Source organism: Oncorhynchus keta, chromosome 10 (assembly GCF_023373465.1).
Source record: "Oncorhynchus keta strain PuntledgeMale-10-30-2019 chromosome 10, Oket_V2, whole genome shotgun sequence".
Lineage (NCBI taxonomy): Eukaryota > Metazoa > Chordata > Actinopteri > Salmoniformes > Salmonidae > Oncorhynchus > Oncorhynchus keta.
Window position 1 is genome coordinate 35,581,484 of NC_068430.1, and position 26,610 is coordinate 35,608,093.

At 43.8% G+C, this 26,610-nt stretch overlaps 1 protein-coding gene across 4 annotated transcripts in view; it reads right to left on the bottom strand.

Annotated features, from left to right (window-relative positions):
- The window catches only part of LOC118388175 (collagen alpha-1(VII) chain), a 91,524-nt gene that overhangs the window by 26,558 nt on the left and 38,356 nt on the right, over positions 1-26,610 (bottom strand). For all 4 annotated transcript variants that reach the window (XM_052526939.1, XM_052526938.1, XM_052526936.1 and 1 more), the window contains exons 22-64: positions 26,195-26,326; positions 25,783-25,929; positions 25,410-25,529; positions 25,097-25,246; positions 24,844-24,980; positions 24,623-24,749; positions 23,954-24,097; positions 23,584-23,759; positions 23,345-23,383; positions 23,174-23,200; positions 23,023-23,067; positions 22,811-22,924; positions 22,368-22,439; positions 21,894-21,929; positions 21,739-21,792; positions 21,561-21,635; positions 21,338-21,451; positions 16,704-16,730; positions 16,524-16,577; positions 16,319-16,390; positions 16,176-16,235; positions 15,181-15,216; positions 15,039-15,083; positions 14,908-14,943; positions 14,588-14,632; positions 14,348-14,383; positions 14,161-14,196; positions 13,967-13,999; positions 13,762-13,833; positions 13,487-13,546; positions 11,734-11,769; positions 11,472-11,552; positions 7,629-7,664; positions 7,006-7,050; positions 5,220-5,291; positions 4,867-4,911; positions 4,740-4,775; positions 4,508-4,549; positions 4,305-4,385; positions 3,073-3,108; positions 2,889-2,924; positions 2,375-2,455; positions 2,218-2,253 (exon numbers count right to left, since the gene is read on the bottom strand). In XM_052526939.1, the coding sequence (XP_052382899.1) occupies positions 2,218-2,253; positions 2,375-2,455; positions 2,889-2,924; positions 3,073-3,108; positions 4,305-4,385; positions 4,508-4,549; positions 4,740-4,775; positions 4,867-4,911; positions 5,220-5,291; positions 7,006-7,050; positions 7,629-7,664; positions 11,472-11,552; positions 11,734-11,769; positions 13,487-13,546; positions 13,762-13,833; positions 13,967-13,999; positions 14,161-14,196; positions 14,348-14,383; positions 14,588-14,632; positions 14,908-14,943; positions 15,039-15,083; positions 15,181-15,216; positions 16,176-16,235; positions 16,319-16,390; positions 16,524-16,577; positions 16,704-16,730; positions 21,338-21,451; positions 21,561-21,635; positions 21,739-21,792; positions 21,894-21,929; positions 22,368-22,439; positions 22,811-22,924; positions 23,023-23,067; positions 23,174-23,200; positions 23,345-23,383; positions 23,584-23,759; positions 23,954-24,097; positions 24,623-24,749; positions 24,844-24,980; positions 25,097-25,246; positions 25,410-25,529; positions 25,783-25,929; positions 26,195-26,326 (2,984 nt within the window). The remainder of the gene's footprint in view (positions 1-2,217; positions 2,254-2,374; positions 2,456-2,888; positions 2,925-3,072; positions 3,109-4,304; positions 4,386-4,507; positions 4,550-4,739; positions 4,776-4,866; positions 4,912-5,219; positions 5,292-7,005; positions 7,051-7,628; positions 7,665-11,471; positions 11,553-11,733; positions 11,770-13,486; positions 13,547-13,761; positions 13,834-13,966; positions 14,000-14,160; positions 14,197-14,347; positions 14,384-14,587; positions 14,633-14,907; positions 14,944-15,038; positions 15,084-15,180; positions 15,217-16,175; positions 16,236-16,318; positions 16,391-16,523; positions 16,578-16,703; positions 16,731-21,337; positions 21,452-21,560; positions 21,636-21,738; positions 21,793-21,893; positions 21,930-22,367; positions 22,440-22,810; positions 22,925-23,022; positions 23,068-23,173; positions 23,201-23,344; positions 23,384-23,583; positions 23,760-23,953; positions 24,098-24,622; positions 24,750-24,843; positions 24,981-25,096; positions 25,247-25,409; positions 25,530-25,782; positions 25,930-26,194; positions 26,327-26,610) is intronic.

The window sequence follows — 26,610 nt, forward strand, 5'->3', positions numbered from 1 at the left end:
AATACAGAAAACACCAGACTGATACCTATCAGGATTATTTGTGAGGATAACACCAAGGAGAGTAGCTATTTCTAGGTGTTTGGAGTTATACCTTGTGGGATTGGTAATAATCCGAGAGAGATTTAGGGAGTCCCATTGCTTTAGGACTTGGCCAGGTGCTTTAAGCATATCCCAGTTTAGGTCACCTAGCAGGACATATTCAGACTTAGTGTAAGGGGCCAGGAGAGATCTTAGGGCAGGTAGGGTACAGGCCGGTGCTGATGGTTAATGCTTAAAAACAGCAAATAAAATTGATTGTAGACAGACATGGTGGAGACAACCGAGCACTGAAGGTGATCCTTGGTAAAGATTGCCACTCCACCCAAAAAAGGTTATATATAACCAGAAAAGTTAACATCAGTGTTGAAAACACTCTTTCTTAACCACGTTTCAGTAATGACCAACACATCTGGATTGGAGCTGTGAACCCACACTTTGAATTTATCAATTTTAGGTAATAAGCTTGAAGTGTCAACATGCAGAAAACCCAGACTTTTACGAGAGCAGAAATCAGTGAAACAGATATCAGAGAACAAGTCTGAATTGGGGCTAGCAACAGTAGATGGGCTAGGGTGTATATGCACATTTCCAGATATCATCAGCAGTAATACAATCAGGACATGGCAGAGGACTGGGAGAACTCTGCAGTGTTGATTGTTTATGATATTTGGATGTGCATCAGATGTTAACAAGATAATATTGTACAGCAATTTCATCAGATAACATGAATACAAAGCCGGCGAGAGGTAGTTAGAATACGATGGGAGGCCAAGAGTCTGTGTAACCAATAGAGTCAGAGTCCAGAGCTCGGGAACAAACAGTCTGTCACACCATTGGATAAATAAGCAAGTTCATATTCAATAAAGCACTGTTGATTGTAGCCTATAGAATGTTGTCTCACTCTTTTTCAATGGCTGTTCGAAGTTGCTGGTTATTGGCGGGAACTGGAACATGCTGTCGTACACGTCGATCCAGAGCATCCCAAACATGTGCAGCCATGGAAGAACTGGGATATTTTCAGTTTCCAGGAATTGTGTACAGATCCTTGCGCCATGGGGGTGTGCATTATCATGCTGAAACATGAGGTGATGGCGGCGGATGAAGGCCGGTTGGATAAAACATGAGGTGATGGCGGTTGTGAGGCCGGTTGGATGTACTGCCAAATTCTCTAAAATGATGTTGGAGGCGGCTTATGGTAGAGAAATTAACATCAACTTATCTGGCAACAGCTCTGGTGAACATTCCAGAAATCAGCATGCCAATTGCATGCTTCTTCAAAACTTGAGACATCACTAGCATTGTGTTGTGTGATAAAACTGCACATTTTAGGGTGGCCTTTTATTGTCTCCAGCACAAGGTGCACCTGTGCAATGATCATGCTGTTTAATCAGCTTCATGATATGCCACACCAGTCAGGTAGATGGATTACTTTGGCAATGGATAAATGCTCACTAACAGGGATGTAAACAAATTTGTGCACAACATTTAAGAGAAATAAGTTTTTTGTGCGTATGGAACATTTCTGGGTTATTTTATTTCAGCTCATGAAACATGGGACCAACACTTTACATGTTGAGTTTATATTTTTGTTCCACGTACATTGACATTTTAGTAATTTGGCAGATGCGATACCATCCTGAAGCTGAAAGCAAGAGGCAAAGTAAGAGGGTCGCCCAAAATCTGTCCGCGCAGATTTGTTCTGCTTAACGCTATAAGCAAGTGAGGTGTTTTTGTCTGGAGGGCAATGTGAAAGTGATGAATTTGTTTAAGATGAAAGTGAATTGCTATGTTGATAGCTGAGGCTTATTTGATTTCATAATGCTTTGGTTGTTACGAGTGTATTGATAAGTTTTCTACAAAAGATCATCAGAATGTTCCCACCTGATCTCGCCTCCTCCCACCTGCCTTTCACCTTTGCAAACATGTATTTCCATTGTTAAAGCGGCCAGTGGACCATCAATATAATAGATCATCTTTGCATGAAGTCCGTTCTCATTTCTTAATGGGACCTCTCCAAGGTTCAGATAAGACAAATGGTAACAGCTCCACTCACTGACTTTAACAGACTAATGAATGTACCAGAGAGCCACACAAGCCAGCAGAAGCGCAGCCCTCTGGGACTGTTGTGCACCCCGAGTCTAGGGGTTGATTCTGGCCTGGAGAAACAGTGGTACTCACATCTCTTCCTGGATCCCCTAGTTTGCCTGGGTCTCCCTGTAACACCAAGGGAAAAGAATTGAGGCAACTAAAGACAGTAATGTGTATGTCATGTTCACAGTACCCTGAGAATCTACAGCTGTTGTAATGTCTGTATGACAGAGACAGAGGTACTGACCCTCAGGCCGGCCGCTCCTGGTGCCCCTGGTTTGCCATCCAGACCGTTGCGTCCATCCAGCCCAGACGCACCTCTCTCTCCCTACAGAGAGGAGCACACATGATGCATAGAGTATGATCAGATAAAGGGCTGCACAGTGGTTGTATTGGACCTGGGAGAGGATTACAACTCTACTACTACTGTGGAAAGGCAATTCAGTGCTCCAGCGTCATTACTCAGAGTTAGTTCAATGTTTGAAAATTACTACAGTGAGGTATTTTTTAGGATGCAGAGCATGTGTGTATACAGTAGTAGGTTGCATGTCTCAGGCTATGGTGATGTTGTGAGCAGGCCCCACTGAGCTTCATCCCACTGGGAATCTGCAGACTGGTAAACAGGATCCGGTGGAATGAAGGACAGCGCAACCTACCAATCACCAGCCAGTTTGGAGAACCATATCCTATCAGGATTTGTCAATTAGAAAATCTGCCTGTGTGAGAATGTGAGAAGTCACTGTAGCATGTGTTGTTCAGACCTTCTCTCCTGGGCCTCCTCTTTCTCCTGTGTCACCCTGGAGAAAAATAAAAAAAGAGCCATGAGTGAAATAGAGAGAGGGGAGGAGAGAGGCATAGAGTGATTAGACAGACAGACAAACATAAAAGATAGACATACAGGCAGACAGAAAGACAGACACACTTGACAGACAGACAGTGACTTACTCTCGACCCTGGAGGTCCACGCTGTCCCTCGAGACCCTACACAGACAAACAACAGAGCAGGTGAGACAGAGAGAAGACACAGGCTAAGAATTACACACACTACAGCACACAGACAGACAGCCATCACAGGTCAGTATACTCAGTAACCGCCGAAGCTTAGGTTTCTCAAGAAACTAGATTTGGAAGGATAGCCCCGTAAGACTCTGCTTAAAGTTTAGAGGTAGTTTAGAGGCAGTGACCCATCAAGGGTACTTGTCCATTGAAAACATGTCATCCTACAAATACCTAGGTATATGGTTGGATGACAAGGTTTCTTTAAACCCAATTAGAAATTGGGTTTTTATTTTCGTAATAAGGCTTGCTTCCCCCTTATAACTAGAAAGAAGCCGAGTGGCGTAGCAGTCTAAGGCACTGTATCTCAGCGCTAGAGGCATCACTACAGACCCTGGTTTGATTCAAGGCTGCACCACAACCGACCGTGGTTGGGAGTCCCATAGGGCGGCGTAAAATTGGCCCAGCGTCGTCCGGGTTTGGCCGGGGTAGGCCGTCATTGTAAATAAGAATTTGTTCTTGTCTGACTTACCTAGTTAAATAAAAGGTCAAAATAAATTTAAAAAAGCTTGTTCATGCCACTTTTCTCTCTGTAATTGATTATGGTGACTTGTTGTATATGCATGCAGCCTCAGTCTTACAGAGACTGGACTCTGTTTATCGTGCATTCTTGTGCTTTATTACAAATGCCAAGTCACTCACCCACCATTGCACCTTTTACCAAATGGTGGGTTGGACCTCACTTTATATGGCACTAAGCTACATTTGTATGTGTTCATCTACAGAATGTGTTAATCTACAAAGCCCTTTTGAGTAAACTTCCTCTTCACCTCTGTAGTCTGGTCACCATACCCGGTCTGCTAGGTGGTTGCTACTTAAAGTCCTCAGGACATTTACAGTATTAGGCAAGACTGCCTTCTCGTCTTGTGCATGGAATAGTCTACAATCTATGCTTTATCTAGATATGTTAGCGCCACTGAATTCATTTAAAATGTTGATGAGAGACTGTTACAGAGTTTTTTTAGGCTGGATCATGTTGTTGTATGTTTTAATTCTGTAATGTATTGATTGTTGCTGCCTTCTTGGCCAGGTCTCCCTTGAAAAAGAGACTCTGGGTCTCAATGGGATTTTCCTGGTTAAATAAAGGTTAGATAAGAGACAGAGACAGCAGTCTTACTCACCCGGAGCCCCGCAGCCCCTGAGGACCCTGCCTCGCCCTTCTGACCTTTGCCCCCATGCTCTCCCGGGTCACCAGCATCTCCCTAGACACCGGAAGTGACGTCAGACACTGGGAGGTTAGGTGTACTGAGAGAGAGAGCTGTGCTGTATACATACAAAGATGTGTTCGTACAATGTTAGAAGTAAGTAAGGGACATCTACATACCTTTTCTCCTCTTTCTCCTTTAAGCTTTTGCTCTGTATCGCCCTGTAGAAGTTAGAGACAGAGAGATGTAGGTAGCTATTTGGTTCTGATTGCTCATTCAGTTAGTACGGTGCTTGTAATACTATTTCTTTGGTATGATTCTCACAAGGGCCATATTTGTTGACTGAAAGTCACATTTAGCCGCTGCTAAATGAACATATTGTTAAAGACTTATAATCTTATCAGGACTCACCACCTTCCCTGGAGGTCCTGGGCGGCCTTGAGCTCCCTATTGTGTCATAAACAACATATAGTTTTGTTACTTTGAGCAGATTGGACCTATTCTATCAGATTAGATAACAAACAGCATAACCTCTGACCTCAACTCCTTTCTCTCCTCTTGGTCCGATAGGTCCTGGGCTGCCCTGTGGATGACACACCATACACATCACACCACACACACACAAACTGTCACTACAGACAGACACCAACTGCTACTGTATTACTCACAGTAACCAACACAAATACTGACACATATAGAGTATCAGATGAATCTCGCAGAAGTGTCACATTAATTATTGACTGATTCATGGGTGTACAGAAGTGTCACGTCACAAACATGTGTCTCACATGTCTTCCATGCTCTCAATAACTATTACACAGAAGACACAGACAGTATATCAGCTCAATCTGTCAGAGGAGTGTCACATTGTCACATAAACATGTGTCTCACATTACGTCCATGCTCTCCAGGGTCTCCCAGGTCTCCCTTCTCTCCTGCTCGTCCAGGCTGACCCGCAAGGCCCTGAGGACGGGGAATAAAACCCACACAGATTATGCTTAGTTACCATGGTAGTCCTAAAAACATCTTAGAAATGAAAGGAAAAGCTGCACACTGATGGCTCAGATGCAAAACTGCATTTAATCAACGACAGCTAAGCGGTCTTCATCAGGGTTTCATCTGTCCTGACAACATCCACTTCATATCATGTTGGTCATGGTTCATCAAATCAAATTTTATTGGTCACATACACATGTTTAGCAGATCTTATTGCGAGTGTGGCGAAATGCTTGTGCTTCTTTTTCCGACAGTGCAGCAATATCTAACAAGTAATATCTAACAATTTCACAACAAATACCTAATACACACAAATCTAAGTAAAGGAATGGAATAATAATTTATAAATATATGGATAAGCAATTTCACTGATTGATCACTAATGTAGGTCATGATCAATCACCATATACAGTACAGCAAGACGATTCTGAAAAGAGGGCATAAAGAGAGTTTTTAAATGTTTTATAGTGCCCGCTCTCATTGAAGCCTCGGAAATTCAAGGCCGACTACGGTACTGCAGGCATTGTAAGCAGAAAACAGGATCCCCCATTATAGTGAATGGAAAAATTGCAATCTTCATGGTCAATCTTTGTGTAAATCTACACTGAACAAAAATATAAACCAACATGTAAAGTGTTGGTCCCATGTTTCATGAGCTGAAATAAAATATCCCAGACATTTTTCATATGCACAAAAAGATAATTTCTCTCAAATGTTAATGAGCATTTCTTCTTTGCCAAGATAACCCATCCACCTGTCATGTCAAGAAGCTGATTAAACAACATGATCATTACACAGGTTCACCTTGTGCTGGGGACAATAAAAGGCCACTCTTAAAAGTGCAGTTTAGTCACACAACACAATGCCACAGATGTCTCAAGTTTTAAGAGAGCGTGCAATTGGCATGCTGACTGAAGGAATGTCCACCAGAGCTGTTGCCAGAGAATTGAATGTTAATTTCTCTACCATAAGCCAACTCCAACGTCATTTTAGAGAATTTGGCAGTATGTCCAAATGGCCTCAACCGGAGACCACATGTATGTCATTGTGTGGGCGAGCGGTTTGCTGATGTCGACATTGTGAACAGAGTGCCCCATGGTAGTGGCGAGGTTATGGTATGGGCAGGCATAAACTACGGACAATGAACACAATTGCATTTCATCAATGGCAATTTGAATGCATAGAGATACCATGACGAGATCTTTTTAATGGTATCTATGACCAAAAAATCAGTCATGTGAAATCCATAGATTAGGGCCAAATTTATTTATTTCAATTGACTGATTTCCTTATATAAACTGTAACTCAGTAAAATCTTTGAAATTGTTGCATGTTGCATTTATATATTTTTTGAAAATTATGCATGGTACAAAAAATGATATGTCCTTGAACCAAATCTTTTAAAATCACACACAGAAAAAGATATAAGGATAATTTAGTTGCCAATGGCAGCCTGCAGTACACAGGTCGGCCTTCAACAATGAGAGGCGGCAGCACTGAGCTAGCCTGCAACGTCCATTCCAGGAGTAGCTCAAACGGTGCATGTTATGTCTCCTTGAGACGCCATCTTAACCGACTTCATTTGGCTTCAATATGCTATTGGAATGAATGGTGTCATGTGATCAATGGCTTTGTCCATTCATTTACACCATGTATGTGACACAGACATGTGACTACTCACCCTTAGTCCTCTCTCCCCTGCCTTCCCTGGGAGTCCAGACTCCCCCTGGTGGAGAGACCGAGAACAGACGGAAAATTAGAGAGACTGATGGAGGAGAGGAAGATGGGAAGGAGGAAGTGAGGAGACATAGAAACAAATACATGCTATGCTATTGTCTGCTATTGTCTCTAGACTCCACAATCCCCTGTCAGATGAGCAGAGGGTCTGAGACGTGACTGAATCATGTGACAATAATACACATCTCTCACTCACCAATATTAATAAAGAGAATGGGTGCCAGAGAGAGAAGTGGCATTCAAACATGGAATACTTTGAATGGAACTGATAGAACCAGATAAGGCAATAAGGGAGTGACAGAGAGAGACAGAGAGATAGAGACAGAAACAGATCGCGAGAGTAAGCGAGCGAACTTTGGAACTTTTATGAGTAAAATGTTTACAGTAAATGTATTAATTGTTTATTTCACATTTGTTTATTACCTATTTCACTTTTTTTTTTAATCCAATGCCAATAAAGACCTTAAATTGAATTGAATTGAAAGAGAGAGAGAGAGAAAAAGAGATGGTTGGTTTGTCACAGGACAAATGATATATAGAGAGCTGGAAGGAGAGATTGTTTCTTACGGGAGTGCCTTCGTCACCCTTGTCTCCTTTGGCTCCCTGCAAAACACAGTGATCCATAATTTAGTCCCATCATAGGGGGAGAACACCACACTGACACAGTCAAAATACATCAAACTTTTAAAACTGAACCCCACAACATCACATAGGGCAATGGTAAGAATTCAGACCCCTTCCCCTTTTCCACATTTTGTTGCGTTACAGCCGTATTATAAAATTGATTAAATACAATTTTTCCTCATCAATCTACACACAATACCCCATAATGACAACGTGAAAACAAGTTTAGAACACTCCTTAGCACATTACTTAAAAATTGTTTACATAAGTATTCAGACCCTTTGATATGACACTCGAAATTGAGCTCAGGCGCATCCTGTTTTCAATTGATCATCCTTGAGATGTTTCTCCAACTTGATTTGAGTCCAGCTGTGGTAAATTCAATTGATTGGACATGATTTGGAAAGGCACATACCTGTCTATATAAGGTCCTACAGTTGACAATGCATGTCAGAGCAAAAACCAAGTCATGAGGTTGAAGGAATTGTCCGTAGTGCTCCAAGACAGGATTGTGACGAGACACAGATCTGGCGAAGGGTACCAAAAAATGTCTGCAACCTTGAAGGTCCCCAAGAACACAGTCATTCTTAAACAGAAGAAGTTTTGAACCACCAAGACTCTTCCTAGAGCTGGCCACCCAGCTAAACTGAGCAATTGGGAGAGCAGGGCCTTGGTCAGGGAGGTGATCAAGAACCTGATGGTCACTCTGACAGAACTCCTGAGTTCCTCTGTGGAGATGGGATAACCTCCCAGAAGGACAACCATCTCTGCAGCACTCCACCAATCAGGCCTTTATGGTAGAGCGATCTAGAAGAGCTCCCTTCGGTCTCAACGTAGACTTTGATCTGAAGCCATTCTTGTGATTATTGTGACTTTGCCATTGTAATTGTTTGTAAGCTTGTGTAGTCAAATGAATTTATGATCGTATGCTATCCATTTGTTGTTTGTATGCTGTTCTTTGTCTGCCATTTTAATATTTGATAATTAACCAATGATATTAGGCCACTCTTGGCCATGATTACAGACCCACAGTGTTTGTGATTATACCCTGATGAAGACAGCTTGGCTGTCGAAATGTTGGTAATTAAATTATTGCATCTGAGCTCCAAGAGTGTGCGGCTGTCTTTTATCTTTATGGTAAAGTGGCCAGACAGAAGCCACCCCTCAGTAAAAGGCACATGACAGCTTGGAGTTTGCCAAAAGGGACCTGAAGGACTCTTAGACCATGAGAAACAATATTCTCTGGTCTGATGAAACCAAGATTAAACTAATTGGCCTGAATGCCAAGCGTCACATCTGGATGAAACGTGGCACCATCTCTAAGGTGAAGCATGGTGGTGGCAGCATCATGCTGTGGGGATGCTTTTCAGCGGTAGGGACTGGGAGACTAGTCTGGATTGAGGGAAAGATGAACTGAGCAAATCCTTGATGAAGAGCGCTCAGGACCTCAGACTGAGAAAAAAAGGTTCACCTACCAACAGGACAACGACCCTAAAGACACAGCCAAGACAACGCAGGAGTGGCTTTGGGACATATTGGAATGTCCTTGAGTGGCCCAGCCAGAGCCCAGACTTGAACCCGATTGAACATCTCTGGAGAGACCTGAAAATAGCTGTCCAACGACGCTCCCCATCCAACCTGACAGAGCTTGAGAGGATCTGCAGAGAAGAATGGGAGAAACTCCCCAAATACAGGTGTGCCAAGTTTGTAGTGTCATACCCAAGAAGACTAGAGGCTGTAATCGCTGCCAAAGGTGCTTCAACAAAGTACTGAGTTAAGGGTCTGAATACTTAGGTAAATGTGATATTTCCATTTTTTATTTGTCATAGATTTGCACAAATTTCTAAAAAACTGTTTTTGCCTTGACATTATGGGGCATTGTGTGTAGATTGATGAGGGGAAAAAACAATTTAATACAATACTTTAGAATAAGGTTGTAACGTAACAAAATGTGAGAAAAAAGTCAAGGGGGTTTGAATAATTCCCGAATGCACTGTACACAGAAAAGAGATTGCGGTAGACATGAAATAGACTTAGTAGTAGTAGTAGTATTGTTTAGGTATTATTCCAAAAAGTAGTTGTAGTAATAGTCATTAGTGGTGATGTACCTCTAGTGTCATCAGGGTATGAGGGGGAGAGAGATAGAAAGAAAGCCTTATATGACTGGTTAGGTTATCGTTATATCATAACAACACTTACACAACAAAGAGGTCAGATTTAGACACACTGTACAGTTATTAGTTGCACTGGTAGAAATAATGCAGTTTGACTTAAGTTTTGCCATGAGCTAAAAGTGGTATGGTATCCTCCTCATGGAGGAAGGGAGAGAGCCGGGACGGTGAGTCGGGTGAGAGGCAGCCTCACCGCTGTTCCCTCCCTCCCCTCAGACTGACCATCAGATGCAGGGCATCAGTCCAGCAAAAAAGCAATTTATTATGCTCACTCAGCTGTGCCTCACAAGTAATACAACAAACGATCTACCGGTATTACCAGTGTTATCATATACCTACATGTTTTAAATATAATGTCAAAATGGTCTGAGAAGAACAACATTGGCAGTGCAATTCAAGCGTAGCCAAAATGCAGTGAAAATATACAGTCGTGGCCAAAAGTTTTGAGAATGACACAAATATTAATTTTCACAAAGTTTTCTGCTTCAGTGTCTTTAGATATTTTCGTCAGATGTTACTATGGAATACTGAAGTATAATTACAAGCATTTCATAGGTGTCAAGGGCTTTTATTGACAATTACATGAAGTTGATGCAAAGAGTCAATATTTGCAGTGTTGACCCTTCTTTTTCCAGACCTCTGCAATCTGCCCTGGCATGCTGTCAATTAACTTCTGGTCCACATCCTGACTGATGGCAGCCCATTCTTGCATAATCAATGCTTGGAGTTTGTCAGAATTTGTGGATTTTTGTTTGTCCACCCTCCTCTTGAGGATTGACCAAAAGTTCTCAATGGGATTAAGGTTCTTGGGAGTTTCCTGGCCATGGACCCAAAATATCGATGTTTTGTTTCCCCAGCCACTTAGTTATCACTTTTGCCTTATGGCAAGGTGCTCCATCATGCTCGAAAAGGCATTGTTCGTCACCAAACTGTTCCTGGATGGTTGGGAGAAGTCAGCTGGTCCTTTTGTGGCAGGGCTGAAATGCAGTGCAAATGTTTTTTTGCAGTGCAAATTCAGTTCATTTGCATGGCAACGAGGGACTTTGCAATGAATTGCAATTCATCTGATCACTATTCATAACATTCTGGAGTATATGCAAATTGCCATCATACAAACTGAGGCAGCAGACTTTGTGAAAATTAATATATGTGTGTCATTCTCAAAACTTTTGGCCACGACTGTATTGTACCTCATCACTGCAGAACTGTTTTTAATTGGTTAATGTTGCATAGGCTTACATTTTTGAAGTCATGTTTTTAAAGAAATCTGAGCGGTAGATCTCGGGTTGCATTTCGGCTCACAAAGTGATTCTGGTTCAGAAAAGGTTGGTGACTACTGCTCTAGGTTGATTGAACTGGAGAAATAAACGTGTAGACGTAAAAAGGTAATGGGCCCAGTAGTGAAGAAGCAGAGTTTGAGAAAATACAATAGGTATAACATAATAGTAGTATCGTTATAACAGAGTAGTAGTAGTAGAGTGATAACAGGTCGTTATAGCGCAGTAAGTGACTACTATTGAAACAGGGATGATTTGCATTGGGTGCGGGATAGTATAACATGCAGTGGTTTGGCAGAGTTGAAAAGCTCCAGGGTCGAATGAGTAGTGTCTCAGACCTCTTTCCCTGGGACGCCATTCTTTCCTGCGGGTCCGGCTCGTCCTGTCTCCCCTCTCTCTCCTGGTTCACCTGAATCTCCCTACAAAACCAATAAGAACACGTCAGCTGGACATGACACAGTAGTTTTACTATGAGACAGCTAAGAATTACTTACAATAATGTACAAGTTACTTTATGAGAAAGCAACACTGATGCAATAGAAATACTAAATAGAAGTTCAAATAAAAAAAGACAAAAGCCAGTCAAGGCAAGTGTCTCACCTTGATCCCCAGTCTTCCAGCTAAGCCAGAGAGTCCCTAAAGAGGAAAGAACATGTTTAGGTGTTTACAGACTGTCAGTCTGAGTATGTAGGACATGACCTACATGCTGAGCATCTTTCAGCAGCTACACAGGGAAGCTCAATGAATGATACATATGTTTTACAATATAACTTTTGGGGGCTTTCTGCAGAGACAGTACCAGTCAAAAGTTGGACACAGCTACTCATTCAAGGGTTTTTCTTTATTTTGACTATTTTCTATATTGTAGAATAACAGTGAAGACATCAAAACTATGTTAAACAAATCAGAACGACAGATTTTTACCTCAGGGATTCGATCTAGCAAACGTTCGGTTACTGGCCCAACACTATAACCACTAGGCTACCTAACACCCCTTCATAAGGTAGTCACCGGGAATGCATTTAAATTAACAGGTGTGCCTTGTTAAAAATGTATTTGTGGAATTTCTTTCTTTCTTAATGAGTTTAAGCCAATCTGTTGTGTTGTGACAAGGTAGGGGTGGTATACAGAATATAGCCTTATTTGGTAAAAGATCAAGTCCATATTATGACAAGAACAGCTCAAATAAGCAAAGAGAAATGGCAGTCCATTATTACTTCAAGACATGAAGGTCAGTCAATCCAGAAAATGTAAAGAACTGAAAGTTTCTTCAAGTGCAGTAAAAACCATTAAGCGCTATGATGAAACTGGCATTGAGGAGGACTGCCACAGGAAAGGAAGACCTAGAGTTACCTCTGCTGCAAATGATATGTTCATTAGAGTTACCAGCCTCAGAAATTGCAGCTCAAAAAATGCTTCACAGAGTTCAAGTAACAGACACATCTCAACATCAACTGTTCAGAGGAGACTGCATGAATCAGGCCTTCATGGACAAATTGCTGAAAAGAACCCACTACTAAAGGACACCAATAAGAATATAAGATTTGCTTGGGCCAAGAAACACGAGCAATGGACATTAGACTGGTGGAAATCTGTCCTTTGGTCTGAGTCCAAATCTGAGATTTTTGGTTCCAACCGCCATGTCTTTGTGAGACACAGAGTAGGTGAACGGATGATCTTCGCATGTGTGGTTCCCATCGTGAAGCATGGAGGAGGAGGAGTGATGGTGTGCGGGTGCTTTGCTGGTGACACTGTCAGTGATTTATTTAGATTTCAAGGCACACTTAACCAGCATGGCTACCACAGCATTCTGCAGCAATGCACCATCCCATCTGGTTGCGCTTCGTGGGACTATCATTTGTTTTTTAACAGGACAATGACGCAATACACCTCCAGGCTGTGCAAGGACTATTTGACCAAGGACAGTGATGAAGTGCTGCATCAGATGACCTGGCATCCACAATCATCTAACCTTAAACCAATTGAGATAGTTTGGGTTGAGCTGGAACACAGAGTGACAGAAAAGCAGCCAACAAGTGTTCAGCATATGTGGGAACTCCTTCAAGAATGTTGGAAACGCATTCCAGGTGAAGCTGGTTGACAATGCCAAGAGTGTGCAAAGCTGTCGTCAAGGCAACGGGTGGCTACTTTGAAGAATCTCAAATATAAAATATATTTGATTTGTTTAACACTTTTTTGGTTACTACATGATTCCATATCTTATTTCATAGTTTTGATGTCTTCACTATTATTCTATATATATATAGAAAACAATAAAGAAAAAAATGTATATCAAGGAGATTTGTAGCTTAGATAAAGACTGATAAATTATCACAGCTTCCTCTGAACTCACCCGATCCCCCTGCTCTCCTTTAGATCCAGCCTGGCCAGGAGAGCCAGTACCTGGGGAACCCTGGAAGAATGAAAGAGGAGAGAAATTAGAGAATGAGAGACAGTGAGTAACAGAAAGACAGATGAACAGCATAAAACACTGATACCCGCTTGCATAGAGAACATCATTAAATCCCCTGTAAACACACATGCCGAGCACAAACACACACCACCGAAGGGCATGGAGTGCCTGTTTCATGCAGCGCACCATCATGTAACCTGTGGGTACCAACTCACTTTTTCACCTTTCTGGGCTGGATCGCCCTTCTGGCCCCTGGGCCCCTCTGGACCTGGCAGACCCGGTTCACCCTGAGGAAAGAGAGGAGAGGGGGAAGAGAGAATGAGTCTATGGAGAAAGTGTTGTAACTGTGTCCAGTACATCAACATATCAACCATTAATATGGAGATGGGAAGTATGAGGAAGTAAAAGTGAGAAACTTGCCTGTTCACCTTTCTTCCCACCTAATCCTGGCCCCTGGATGTGTAGAAATATACAAAAGGAGGAAATATCATTACATTGACCAATACTGATCTCTGCCTTTTCAATTACTGTAGAGAAGTACTTCCATAAAAATAAAACATATCGGTCCATCTAATTATGAGGCATCAAAATAAACCATGTATGAGGTGACTTACACTCCGGCCAGGTTCTCCTTTTGCGCCGTCACTGCCCTGGAGACAGACAGGTTAGGGTGTTTTTATCTGATGTTCATCTATGTTTAGTTGACGTCATTGTTCTGATTACATTACATTGTTCACTCATGTTTATTTTGTGGAGATTCAATTTAAATGACCAGAGTCAGTCAGACTGTATTAGCCTCACCTTCTCTCCTGGTAATCCACTGGTGCCAGGCAAACCCTGTGAGCAAGTCAACACACACTTACTCACATACACACACACATGACTCACAAACTCAAGCATTGTAATAAAATATCACAAATATTTAAAGACTCTGCATGCATCATCAAATCCTATAACTGAACAACATCAATCAATAGTGGTGGGTCACGATGTGAAGATGACTCAAATCATGTAGAGGTACAGTAAGACATGGTTACTCACCCTCAGGCCAGGAGCCCCTGTAGAGCCTGGCTGTCCACTCTCCCCCTGAAACACACAGCGCCACACTGTGGTCAGAACAACACACAGCATGACAACCCTCATTTCCGATACCTGTGACCTTCATGCAAATACAAATTTGATTCGGTTCAGTGTAGGAGTAAAAGTGAGCGAGCAAGGATAAGGATAAATACTAGTGAACACATGAAAACGGAAAACAAATGTGAAACTCCTATACTGTAGCTGTACAATATCTAGCGTCATGGTCATGAACAAGGTCACAGTGAAAAGAGGCATAACCAAATGCATGGTACTGTACTCACCCTCTCCGCTGCCAAGCCAGCAAGTCCTCTCTCCCCCTGGAAAGACAACACAGTCAGTTACAACCCACAGCAGACAAACCAGTTTAACAGCAGCAGTCTAACTGGGTTAGAGGGGCTGTATCCATACTCACCCTGTCACCTTGTGATCCAGGTTCACCTGGCTGGCCCCGGTCCCCCTGAGAAGATAGAGAGAGCAGGGTCATCCATCCACCCAAACCCACCCAACCACCCAAATATACATTCTATTTGATTCAATGTTTTGCATTGTCTAACCTTGAGTCCAATGCTCCCAGCAGGCCCACGGGGACCCTAAAACACACAAACGTGTTGGAATATGTTGTACATGACTTGAGTATGTCCTTCATTTTACAGTAAAAATATATTTATGTACGCATGTATGTACTGTACAAAAGTATGTGGACACCCTTTCAAATTAGTGGATTTGGCTATTTCAGTCACACCCGTTGCTGACAGGTGTATAAAATCGAGCACAGAATGGCCTTACTGAAGAAAGAGCTCAGTGACTTTCAACGTGGCACCGTCATAGCATGCCACCTTTCCAACACGTCAGTTCGTCAAATGTCTGCCCTGCTAGAGCTGCCTCAGTCAACTGTAAGTGCTGTTATTGTGAAGTGGAAACGTCTAGAAGCAACAACGTCTCAGCCGCGAAGTGGTAGGACACACAAGCTCACAGAACGCGACCGGCGAGTGCTGAAGCACGTAGAGCGTAAAAATCGTCTGTCCTCGGTTGCAACACTCACTACCGAGTTCCAAACTGCCTCTGGAAGCAACATCAGCACAATAAATGTTTGTTGGGAGCTTCATGAAATGTGTTCCCATGACCGAGCAGCTGCACACAAGACTAAGATCACCATGTGAAATGCAAAGGGTCGGCTGGAGTGGCTCACTGCCATTGGACTCTGGAGCACTTAAAAAGCGTTCTCTGGAGTGATGAATCACACTTCACCATCTGGCAGTCCGTTTGGGTTTGGTGGATGCCAGGAGAACGCTACCTGCATAGTGCCAACTGTACAGTTTGGTGGAGTCGGAATAATGGTCTGGCTCTGATTTTCAGGGTTTGGGCAAGGCCCCTTAGCTCCAGTGAAGGGAAATCTTAACGCTACAGCATACAGTGACACTCTAGTTGAGTCTATGCTTCCAACATTGTGGCAACAGTTTGGGAAAGGACCTTTCCGGTAACAAAATGTGGAAAAAGTCAAGGGGTCTGAATACTTCCCGAATGCACTGTATGTAAATGTGTATCCTACCCGATCACCAGGCTCTCCTGCCTTCCCAGGCAGTCCTGGCAACCCCTCTGCACTCTCCCCCTGAAACATAAAAAACACTCAGTACACATACATATACTGTACACACACAGGCGCACACACACAGGCACACACACAGTACCAACCTTGTCTCCTTTGGCTCCTTGTTGTCCTGTAGATCCTCTGAGACCCTGAGCTCCTGGGTTTCCATTAGACCCCTGAACACAACAAGATATGGTAAATAAGTCAGTTATGGTAACACATCAGACCATAGATGTGTACAGTATAATTATCACCCCAGAGATCTGCAGGATACAAATGTAGGCACATATACACACACGTCGAGCTTACCAGTGATCCCTTCTCCCCCTTCACAGCCAAGCCACTGCCCACTCCTGGAGGTCCCTGTCAGCAGGACAAACAGACAGAGACAGATAACAGAGAGGTCACAATTATTATGCCCCATCATTCCTCCAGAGATGTATGCAATGAATCTACAAGACAAGCTAGGGATAGCCCTGTACGACTCACCCTCTCTCCGGTGCTGCCCTTGTCTCCCTAAAAGGAGAGAGAGAGAGAGAGAGAGAGAGAGAGAGAGAGAGAGAGAGAGAGAGAGAGAGAGAGAGAGAGAGAGAGAGAGAGAGAGAGAGAGAGAGAGAGAGAGAGAGAGAGAGAGAGAGAGAGAGAGAGAGAGAGAGAGAGAGAGAGAGAGAGAGAGAGAGAGAGAGAGAGAGAGAGAGAGAGAGAGAGAGAGAGAGAGAGAGAGAGAGAGAGAGAGAGAGAGAGAGAGAGAGAGAGAGAGAGAGAGAGAGAGAGAGAGAGAGAGAGAAAGAAAGAAATGATTAGTGATTGAGCTTTGTAGTTTCGCAGACTCTACATCCCAGTATAGGAATACATTTGAATTCTAGACACGCACATGTGCGCCATCACACACCCACAGAAACACGCACACAATGCCAGTCTACTGCACTATGACAAAACATCAAGGCCTCTCTAAGTCTAAAGATGCTGGTTGTCAAGGAAACTGATGGAAGGGCATGATCAGGTGGAAGATGAAAACATAAAGAGGATGGTGACAGATATACTCAAAGGCTGAGAATGAAAAAAACCTAGATATTTAAAATATAATCCCACACTATCATATCACAACCATACTGTTGGGGGGTTACTGTTAGGGTGAAGATATATTTTACATGAGGAAGTAAAAGATGTATTTTACATGAGGAAGTAAAAGATATATGAACATCCCTCACAGCACTTCAACCATTCCAAGTTAGAACCATCTGAGAACTTTTGAAAAGGGGGCATGTTTTTGGGAGAAACTTGAATTGAACTTGAACTGATAAGGTGCCTGTTAGTGGTGCGCAGGTCAGCTGTTTGTTCACCGCCCACCCGCCCACAATTGCTAATACCATATCAGCAACCGCCCGACTTTATGTGATCAAGTGAAATCTGAGGCCCTATAATTAGATACATGTAGCTTCTCTTCTGTCATTACGTTGCCCTAGAAGACTAAATAAACCCTTGCCCAACAGAATAATTTAATATATCGATACAATAAATGCTTCAATCTAGTTGACATCGGTACAATTTTCTCTGTCATCTTTAGCAGAACAAAGATGTTTAGGAACTTAGGAGAAAATACAATAAAGCAACCAAAAAAAAACTGAAAGGTTTCCTACGCAAAATGTCCAATTACATCAGTTTGACCAGTTGTAAGGGAAAAGAAAGTTGTGAAAACGACCCAACATGTTTCTGATAAGATTTCAGTTTGGCATACTTTATGTGGTTGAAATACTATCAGCTTTTATGATAAAGACAGCACCTCTACAGATGCTATCTAACTGAGCATTGCATGTTCTCAAGATGCAGAAGAAAAAATATATATATTTCTCCACTCCTGTTCCCAAGTACAAAACACAATATTTAATGACCCTAAACCCATCCCCCTTGCAGATATAACTGCGGGCAATGCGGGTTATGAGTCAACCCCCGCATCACTAGTGCCTGTGAAACGAGTAACAACTCTTTCACCTCAATGTGGCCATGTCAAATCAAATCAAATGTTATTTGTCACATGCTTTGTAAACAACAGATGTACACTAACAGTGCAATGCTTAATTATGCCTCCTTATGACTCCTTATCCAACAATGCAGAGTTAAAGATAAAGAATAAAATAAAAATGTGACATGAGGAATAAATAGATGGATTAGCTGACAACATCAGGGAACCGATGCAAGCGCTTTAATGGGGCAGAAGTCTGTACGTGTTGTGATTCTGGATGGCCAGCTAGCAACTGACAATGACAAGAAACTGCCATGTGGGGAATCGTAAGTGACTCGTTCCATCTAGTTTCATTTTGATCTTGATACCATGTCTTGTTTTGAGGTGTTTTGACTGATTTCATGTCAATGTTATAATGGCAAAAATTCACGAGCGAGCTAACCAACAACTGTAGTGATGTATTTGAGAGACAACAAGTGCTTATTGTGCAAATGTATTTATGTTTTCAAAAAACATTGTAGACAAAATATAGTTTACTTGTTGTCAACCATCTAAGCCAGGGGTAGGCAACCCTGGTCCTGGAGTGCTGCAGGTACTTCATGTTTTTGATTTAACTGACCTAGAAGACCAGGTGTGTTGAATTTAGGCAATCGCTGAACTGATAAATTAGCTCAGTTGTTCATGTGTGGTGCATAGTTGGAACAACATCCTACAGTACCAGAGGCACTCCAGAAACAGGGTTGCCTACCCCTTGACCCAGTTTGTTTTGCCCCATAGTTGCACAAACGTCAGTTTTGTTGCTGAACAACCAACCCATCTATACACAATAACATGCCTATATACAGGGAGTACCTGTCAATGTGCATGGTGCGTGGTAACTACATACATATTTTTAGTTTTTAACTAGGCAAGTCAGTTAAGAACAAATTCTTATTTACAACAATAGCCTAGGAACAGTGGGTTGACTGCCTTGTTCAGGGGCAGAACAACAGATTTTTACCTTGTCAGCTCAGAGATTCGATCTAGCAACCTTCCAGTTACTAGTCCAACGCGCTAACCACTTGGCTACCTACCACCCCACATATAGGTAGGGTTAAAGTGACTAGGCAAGAGGATAGATAATAAAGAGTAGCAGCAGCGTATGTGGTGTGTGTGTATGAGTGTTTGGCATCAGTATGCATGTGTGCACATGTTATGCGTGTGTGAACGTATGTAGTGTGTGTGTGTTGGGCTGTCAGTGTAAACATGTGTGAGTGTGTGGGTAGAGTCCAGTGTGTGTCAGTGTCAGTACAAGAGAGCAAAAAAGGGTCCATACAGGTAGTCTGGGTATTTAGCTATTTAGCGGTCTTGTTCAGCAGCCTTAATATGGCTTGGGGGTAACCACTGTTCAGGGTCCTGTTGATTCCAGACTTGGTGCACTGGTACCGCTTGCCGTGCGGTAGCAGAGAGAAATGTTGGGTGGGTAGAGAAATGTTTTTGGGCCTTCCACCACCTGGTATAGACGTCCTGGATGGCAGGGAGCTCGGACCCAGTGATGTACTGAGCCGTACTCACCACCCTCTGTAGCGCCTTGCGGTTGGGTGCCTTGCAGATGACTTACTAAGCAGTGATGCAGCCAGTCAAGATGCTCTCAATGGTGCAGCTGTAGAACTTTTTGAGGATCTGACACCCCATGCCAAATCTTTTCAGCCTCCTGAAGGGGAAGAGGTGCTGTCGTGCCCTCTTCCCAATTGTGTGGGTGTGTGTGGACCATGTGCTATCTAACCTCCAAACGAGCTTCAATGCCATACAACACTCCTTCCGTGGCCTCCAACTGCTCTTAAACGCTAGTAAAACCAAATGCATGCTTTTCAACCGATCGCTGCCTGCACCCGCATGCCCGACTAGCATCACCACACTGGATGGTTCCGACCTTGAATATGTGGACACCTATAAGTACCTAGGTGTCCGGCTAGACTGCAAACTCTCCTTCCAGACCCATATCAAACATCTCCAATCGAAAATCAAATCAAGAGTCGGCTTTCTATTCCGCAACAAAGCCTCCTTCACTCACGCTGCCAAGCTTACCCTAGTAAAACTGACTATCCTACTGATCCTCGACTTCGGCGATGTCATCTACTAAATCGCTTCCAACACTCTACTCAGCAAACTGGATGCAGTTTATCACAGTGCCATCCGTTTTGTCACTAAAGCACCTTATACTACCCACCACTGCAACTTGTATGCTCTAGTCGGCTGGCCCTCGCTACATATTCGTCGCCAGACCCACTGGCTCCAGGTCATCTACAAGTCCATGCTAGGTAATGCTCCGCCTTATCTCAGTTCACTGGTCACGATGGCAACACCCATCCGTAGCACGCGCTCCAGCAGGTGTATCTCACTGATCATCCCTAAAGCCAACACCTCATTCGGCCGCCTTTCGTTCCAGTACTCTGCTGCCTGTGACTGGAACGAATTGCAAAAATCGCTGAAGTTGGAGACTTTTATCTCCCTCACCAACTTCAAACATCAGCTATCTGAGCAGCTAACCGATCGCTGCAGCTGTACATCATCTATTGGTAAATAGCCCACCCATTTTCACCTATCTCATCCCCACAGTTTTTATTTATTTACTTTTCTGCTCTTTTGCACACCAATATCTCTACCTGTACATGATCATCTGATCATTTATCACTCCAGTGTTAATCTGCAATATTGTAATTATTCGCCTACCTCCTCATGCCTTTTGCACACAATGTATATAGACTCCCCTTTTTTTCTACTGTGTTATTGACTTGTTAATTGTTTACTCCATGTGTAACTCTGTGTTGTCTGTTCACACTGCTATGCTTTATCTTGGCAGGTCGCAGTTGCAAATGAGAACTTGTTCTCAACTAGCCTACCTGGTTAAATAAAGGTGAAAAAAAATAAAATGTTAATTCCTTAGTGATGTGAACACTGAGGAACCTGAAGCTTTCGACCCGCTCCACTACAGCAGCCCCATTGATGTGGATGGGGGCGTGCTCACTCCTCCATTTCCTGTAGTCCACGAAAGGCCCTTACAGGTTATACAGGTTACAGGCTGCTGGTACCCCTCTGCTGGTACTCATCTCTTTCTCCCCCCCATGTGTTCTGTTACTAGTTACTGTGTCAAGGGCCAGACCTGACCAGGGTAACTGACCTTAATGGAGAGGCCGGGGGTGCCTGGTATCCCTGGGCGACCATCCTGTCCAGGGGTCCCTGCAGGTCCCACAAAGCCCTTGGCCCCGTCATTCCCTGGACGCCCTAGGGTACCCTAGGTAACAGAGAGAACGTCATTCATCCTCATTCAGAATTATTTAAACTGAAGAGAATATGACTTACCATCACACGTGTCTGACTGTGTGTGTGTGTGTGTCTCTCACTGGTATTCCTGGGATCCCTGGTTCCCCTTTCCTCCCGGGCAGACCTCCTCCTGAAACAGCTGACCCTGGCTCCCCCTTGAACAACACCAGAGAAACAGCTTTGTGAACATCCAACACACACAGCAGATGGGATTACCTACAATAGTTCACAGAGGATAAAGAGATGTGCTGTACTCACCCTGTCGCCCCTGTCACCCTTTGTCCCTGGTGTTCCTGTAACCCCAGGATCACCCTGCCACAGAGAAAACATCAAACTTCATAATACAACAACACACACATAAAGACAAGATACAGTATAAACAGATCCCATTGGCGTTGCTGAGGAATACTCACAGGATCTCCTCTGACACCCGGTAGCCCCTGTGAACCCTGAAAAAGACAAAAGAGCAAAACATAAATAGCAAAACATAAATAGCAAAACATAAAACAATATTTTCTTAACCACATCTACAGCAGGTTGGACCAATTCAGTGGCAATGTGGTTAGAGTGCCACCCTGAGATTGAAAGGTTGGGGGTTTGATAACTCCAAAAATGGGACCAGATGCCTCTCTGCTTGGCACTCAGCATTAAGGAGATGGATTGGGGCTAAGGCCCTGTGACAGCCTAGTGTCCTCTCCAGGGGATGTACTTGTACATCAAGCTGCCTGCCCCTATGGGCCACTCAGAAAAGGCTTACATACTTACAGCAGGTTGACCATCAACTACTTACAGTATTAGAACATCAGGATAAAAAACCTATGTTATTGGCAAGTTGATTTACACATTGTGATTGCCCCTGGCAGTAACTGTGTCCCCTGACTACTCACCGGGACACCTCCAGGGCCTGGGGTCCCTGGTCGCCCTGGCAACCCTGGATTCCCATCCAGACCAGGAAAACCCTGGAGAATAAACAACAGTAAATACAGCAGTACAGATGTAGGATCTTAATTTGAGCCAGTTTGCTACAGCAGGAAAATAATCCTACAGCAGGAAAATAATCCTACAGGAAATGTGGATTATAATGAACATAAATGTTTGAAGAGGTTGATACATTTTTAGTTGGGGTAAATCAAATCTGACATTTTAAAGTGGAAATTACAAACTTTAGAAGGCTTTTTAAACCTCAGATACACTACAAGTTTGCGTATTCTCAGCAACATTCTTAGCAATAAGAGTGATCAAATTAAGATCCTACATCTGTTCACTACATCACTACAGCAGTACACTACAACAGTACAAGTGTTGAGTATAAGTGTTAATGTGTACTCACCCTCTCCCCCTTCTCCCCTCTGACCCCCACTGAGGGGTCCTCACTTCGGCCAGGCTGACCCTGTCGCCCCTCAGGCCCTCTGGGGCCCTCCCTGCCAGGCAAACCATCACGACCCTGGAAATCACACACACACACAATCTCAGTGGATGATACGTGGATGCTAATGTTTGAGCTATCAGTATTAGATCAGTAATCAGTGGTGAAAGACCCACAGGCTCTCCTTTGCGTCCGTCAGCACCGTCTCTTCCACTCTCTCCCTGTAACAGAGTAACTGATCAGGACATCTGACACAACTACTGACCATAGAGCTTCCAAGACAACATACAGTAACAGAAAATGATATTAAAACAATTAAATTGTTACCTTTCCTCCTCGCTCCCCCCGGTCACCCTAGAGAGTAAAATGGACAGATATGAGAGATAGCAGGGCAAAGAGGGATGAAAAAGAGAGCACACAGAAGTTGAAAGGTATGGTGAGAGTGTAATGATGGCTATGTGTGTGTGTGGATGGATGAGGTAAAGTACAGTAACTCACCCGAGGACACTGTACGGTACACTGCTCTGTCACTGGCCCCTGATATAGAAAACAGCAACATACACACTGAGACACAGAGCACTCCACCATATTGTTGTCACTGAGTCCCTGGAAATGATTCACTGACTGACCGGGAGAGGTTACATTGACAGCAAAATCATGGGATCTACAGCATGGTCTGACTTCTAATCTCTCTCTCTCACCTCCCCTCCCCACCAACTTTTCCCCTCTTATCTCACCACTCCCTCTGGTATCCTGGCGACGCCACACAGCAGGTCAGCCAGGTCGGCGTGCAGGGTGCCCAGCTGGGTGGCATCACGGGCATATAGAAGGTTCTGGGTGCTGCCATCTGTCACTGCCTGGCGCAGCTCCTCAGAGTCCGCCCTACCTATACCCACCGCCAGCACCGTCACTCCTGATACACACACACACACACACAAAATATTGGGCATGTTTCTATTTATTTTTCAAAATGTTAGTTTTAAAACAGTGTGTGACAAGGGACTGTAGGTTAAAATTTACTGTAGAAAATTCCATTAGTAGAGATGTGCAGTTGCTGTATATGTGCTTGTGTGTTTAACGCTCTCAATACAGTCTGTGTGAGGCTACCTGATGCTTTGACAACACTGGCTGGGACAGTGATGTTGTCGGAGGATTTTTCATCTGCAATGATCACCACCGCACCAGGGACTCTGGGTCTACGACCAGCTGTGGGGCTGAGAAGGAACTGTCTGGTGAAAGTCATTGCCTGGCCTGCAGGGGGAGATATACATTTAAATATCACCATAGAGATGTATAGAGATCTCAACTTTGTATCTGTGCCATTATGGTATCTGTGACAGCATTGGAATCGGCACTGAGGTTATCTCTATTTTAAAGTAGTACGTTTTCTTCTTCTTTTGATGTTTGAAAAAAGTGTATAGCTAATATTGGTGATTTACTGCCACCTGCAGTGCTGGAGTCTTGAACCAAATGTTATGTGTCATTCATTTATTGTGGCCAGAGATGGCGGTGATATAGCTTAAAACCATTTACAAACTAGGCAAACCAATTTGAAGAAGGCAATGCTCTGAGCATTGGCTGATCGCTCCCAACCTATAGAAATCCCCACCAAGTTAACACTAAAATGGCAGAAGCCCTCAATGGCAATGTCCATGCAAAAATGGGTTATTTGAAGTAAGGATCTCTATACCTCTCAATGTTACATATACACATGCACAGGCATCCACACTCACACAAACTCACACACACACACAAGTACGTACAAAACACACACACCTATAGCATTCCCTGGGCCATCCTCAAAAGGCGTGGACAGGATCTCCTGAAGCAGCGTCTCACTGTTGCTATGGCGATTTAGCAGGAACCAGACCTTGGGTCGGGCGCCGTACACTACAATCCCCAGCTGGAGGATACAGAAAGAACATGCCACAGAATCACACAGAAGAAAACTAGCAGCCAACACACACATATCACAGACGTCTGTATGTGTACAGTACCTGTGAGTCCCGTTCTCCAATGGTGGTGAGGGAGCCAGCAGCGCTGGTCAGGAGGGAGAGCAGAGAATCAGCCAGGCTGGCCCGGTCCCTGGAAGCTGGAACCAGGAATACCACGTCGAGACGACCACCCACACACACTGAAGACAGAGACACAGTGAGAGAGGAGGGGTTGGAACATAATGAGCCAGTATGAGGACTAAGGACAAGGGATGGAATGGAGTGACTGGTTAAAAAGGAGTGATATCAGTCTTACCAGTGCGTTCGTCCACTGAGGTCTCAGGGCCCACCTCCCTCTGGAAGTTGGGCTGCAGGGTGAAGCGGTATCTCAGGCCCAGACGTAGCCCTGTCACCCTGTAGGAGCTGGATGACCCAGGCAGCGTGGTGGATTGACCCGGACCAGTATCTGGTTAGAGACCAAACACACACAGGCACCCACACAGACAAGTACGTACAAGTACATACACACACAATCACACACAAACAACGATTAGCGATCAACCTTTCATTGTGGAACATAGTCAATAAACTACCAAATGTGACCCCATTATGCAGTGTTTTTGTTTCACCTCTCTCCTCTTTCCAGCGCAGGATATATCCTGTGGCACCAGTCAGTGGAACCCAGCCTAACAACACAGAATTCTGGGTAACCTCTGCCACACGCAGACCTGTTACAGGCTGTAGGGGAGCTAAAGGGAGGAGAGGAGGAGTGAGTGATCAGTTAAGAGAGAGAGACAACCGTATGTGAGTGACTTCAGTAATCGTGTGATAGAGAACATTAAGAGGTTGTGACTATACAACAGTTAGAACCTATAACCATAACCACAAAAACCTTAGGCTTTTATAAGGTTTGATCTTAGTCTGGTCACATGGCCAGGAAAACTCCAGTCCATAACTATAGTGAATGAAAGGAGAGGAGATGGTGTGGGCAGAGAAGTGTACCTGTGGAGGCTGTGATAGTGACAGCTTGACTCTCTCTGTCCCTGAAGATGGCAGCCAGCCTTACTGTGTAGCTCACCCCAGGCCGCAGACCATCCAGGTCAAACGAGGTCGCATCTCGACGTATCAGACGGCTCGATTCAGCCTCACCTGCATGGAACCAGTAGAGAATATTAGAAAACGTAAATAAATATTAAATGGCAAATATTTGTTTGGATGAGCATTTTATCTACGTATCTGTTTGTGTGTGTGTGTGTGTGTGTGTGTGTGTGTGTGTGTGTGTGTGTGTGTGTGTGTGTGTGTGTGTGTGTGTGTGTGTGTGTGTGTGTGTGTGTGTGTGTGTGTGTGTGTGTGTGTGTGTGTGTGTGTGTGTGTGTGTGTGTGTGTGTGTGTGTGTGTGTGTGTGTGTGTTTACCCAGGGCTGATCTCCAGTAGATGCGGTACCCTGTGACCCCAGCCATTCCTCTCCAGACCAGACGCAGCACCCTTGGGGTAGCCTCCAGCACCCTGACCCCCTCCACACGGTCCACAGCAACAGGTTCCCCAGCTACACACACACACACACACACACACACACACAGAGAGAAAATGCACAATGAGCAAGGAAATACTGAGAAAATTGAAAGAGGGAATACAGTACAGAGCAGTACGCTTTCCAGTGAATTCAGGAAGTACACTGACATTCCAATTATCTTCAGTGCTTTTCAATGAGGACCATTTGGAATAGGAATTTAGTTTACTTTCTGATTTGACTGTAATTTACCCCAACCTTGCTACATAGTAATTCTGTAAAGTTGTACCTTCCAATGTTTTCATATCCATTCTAATCAA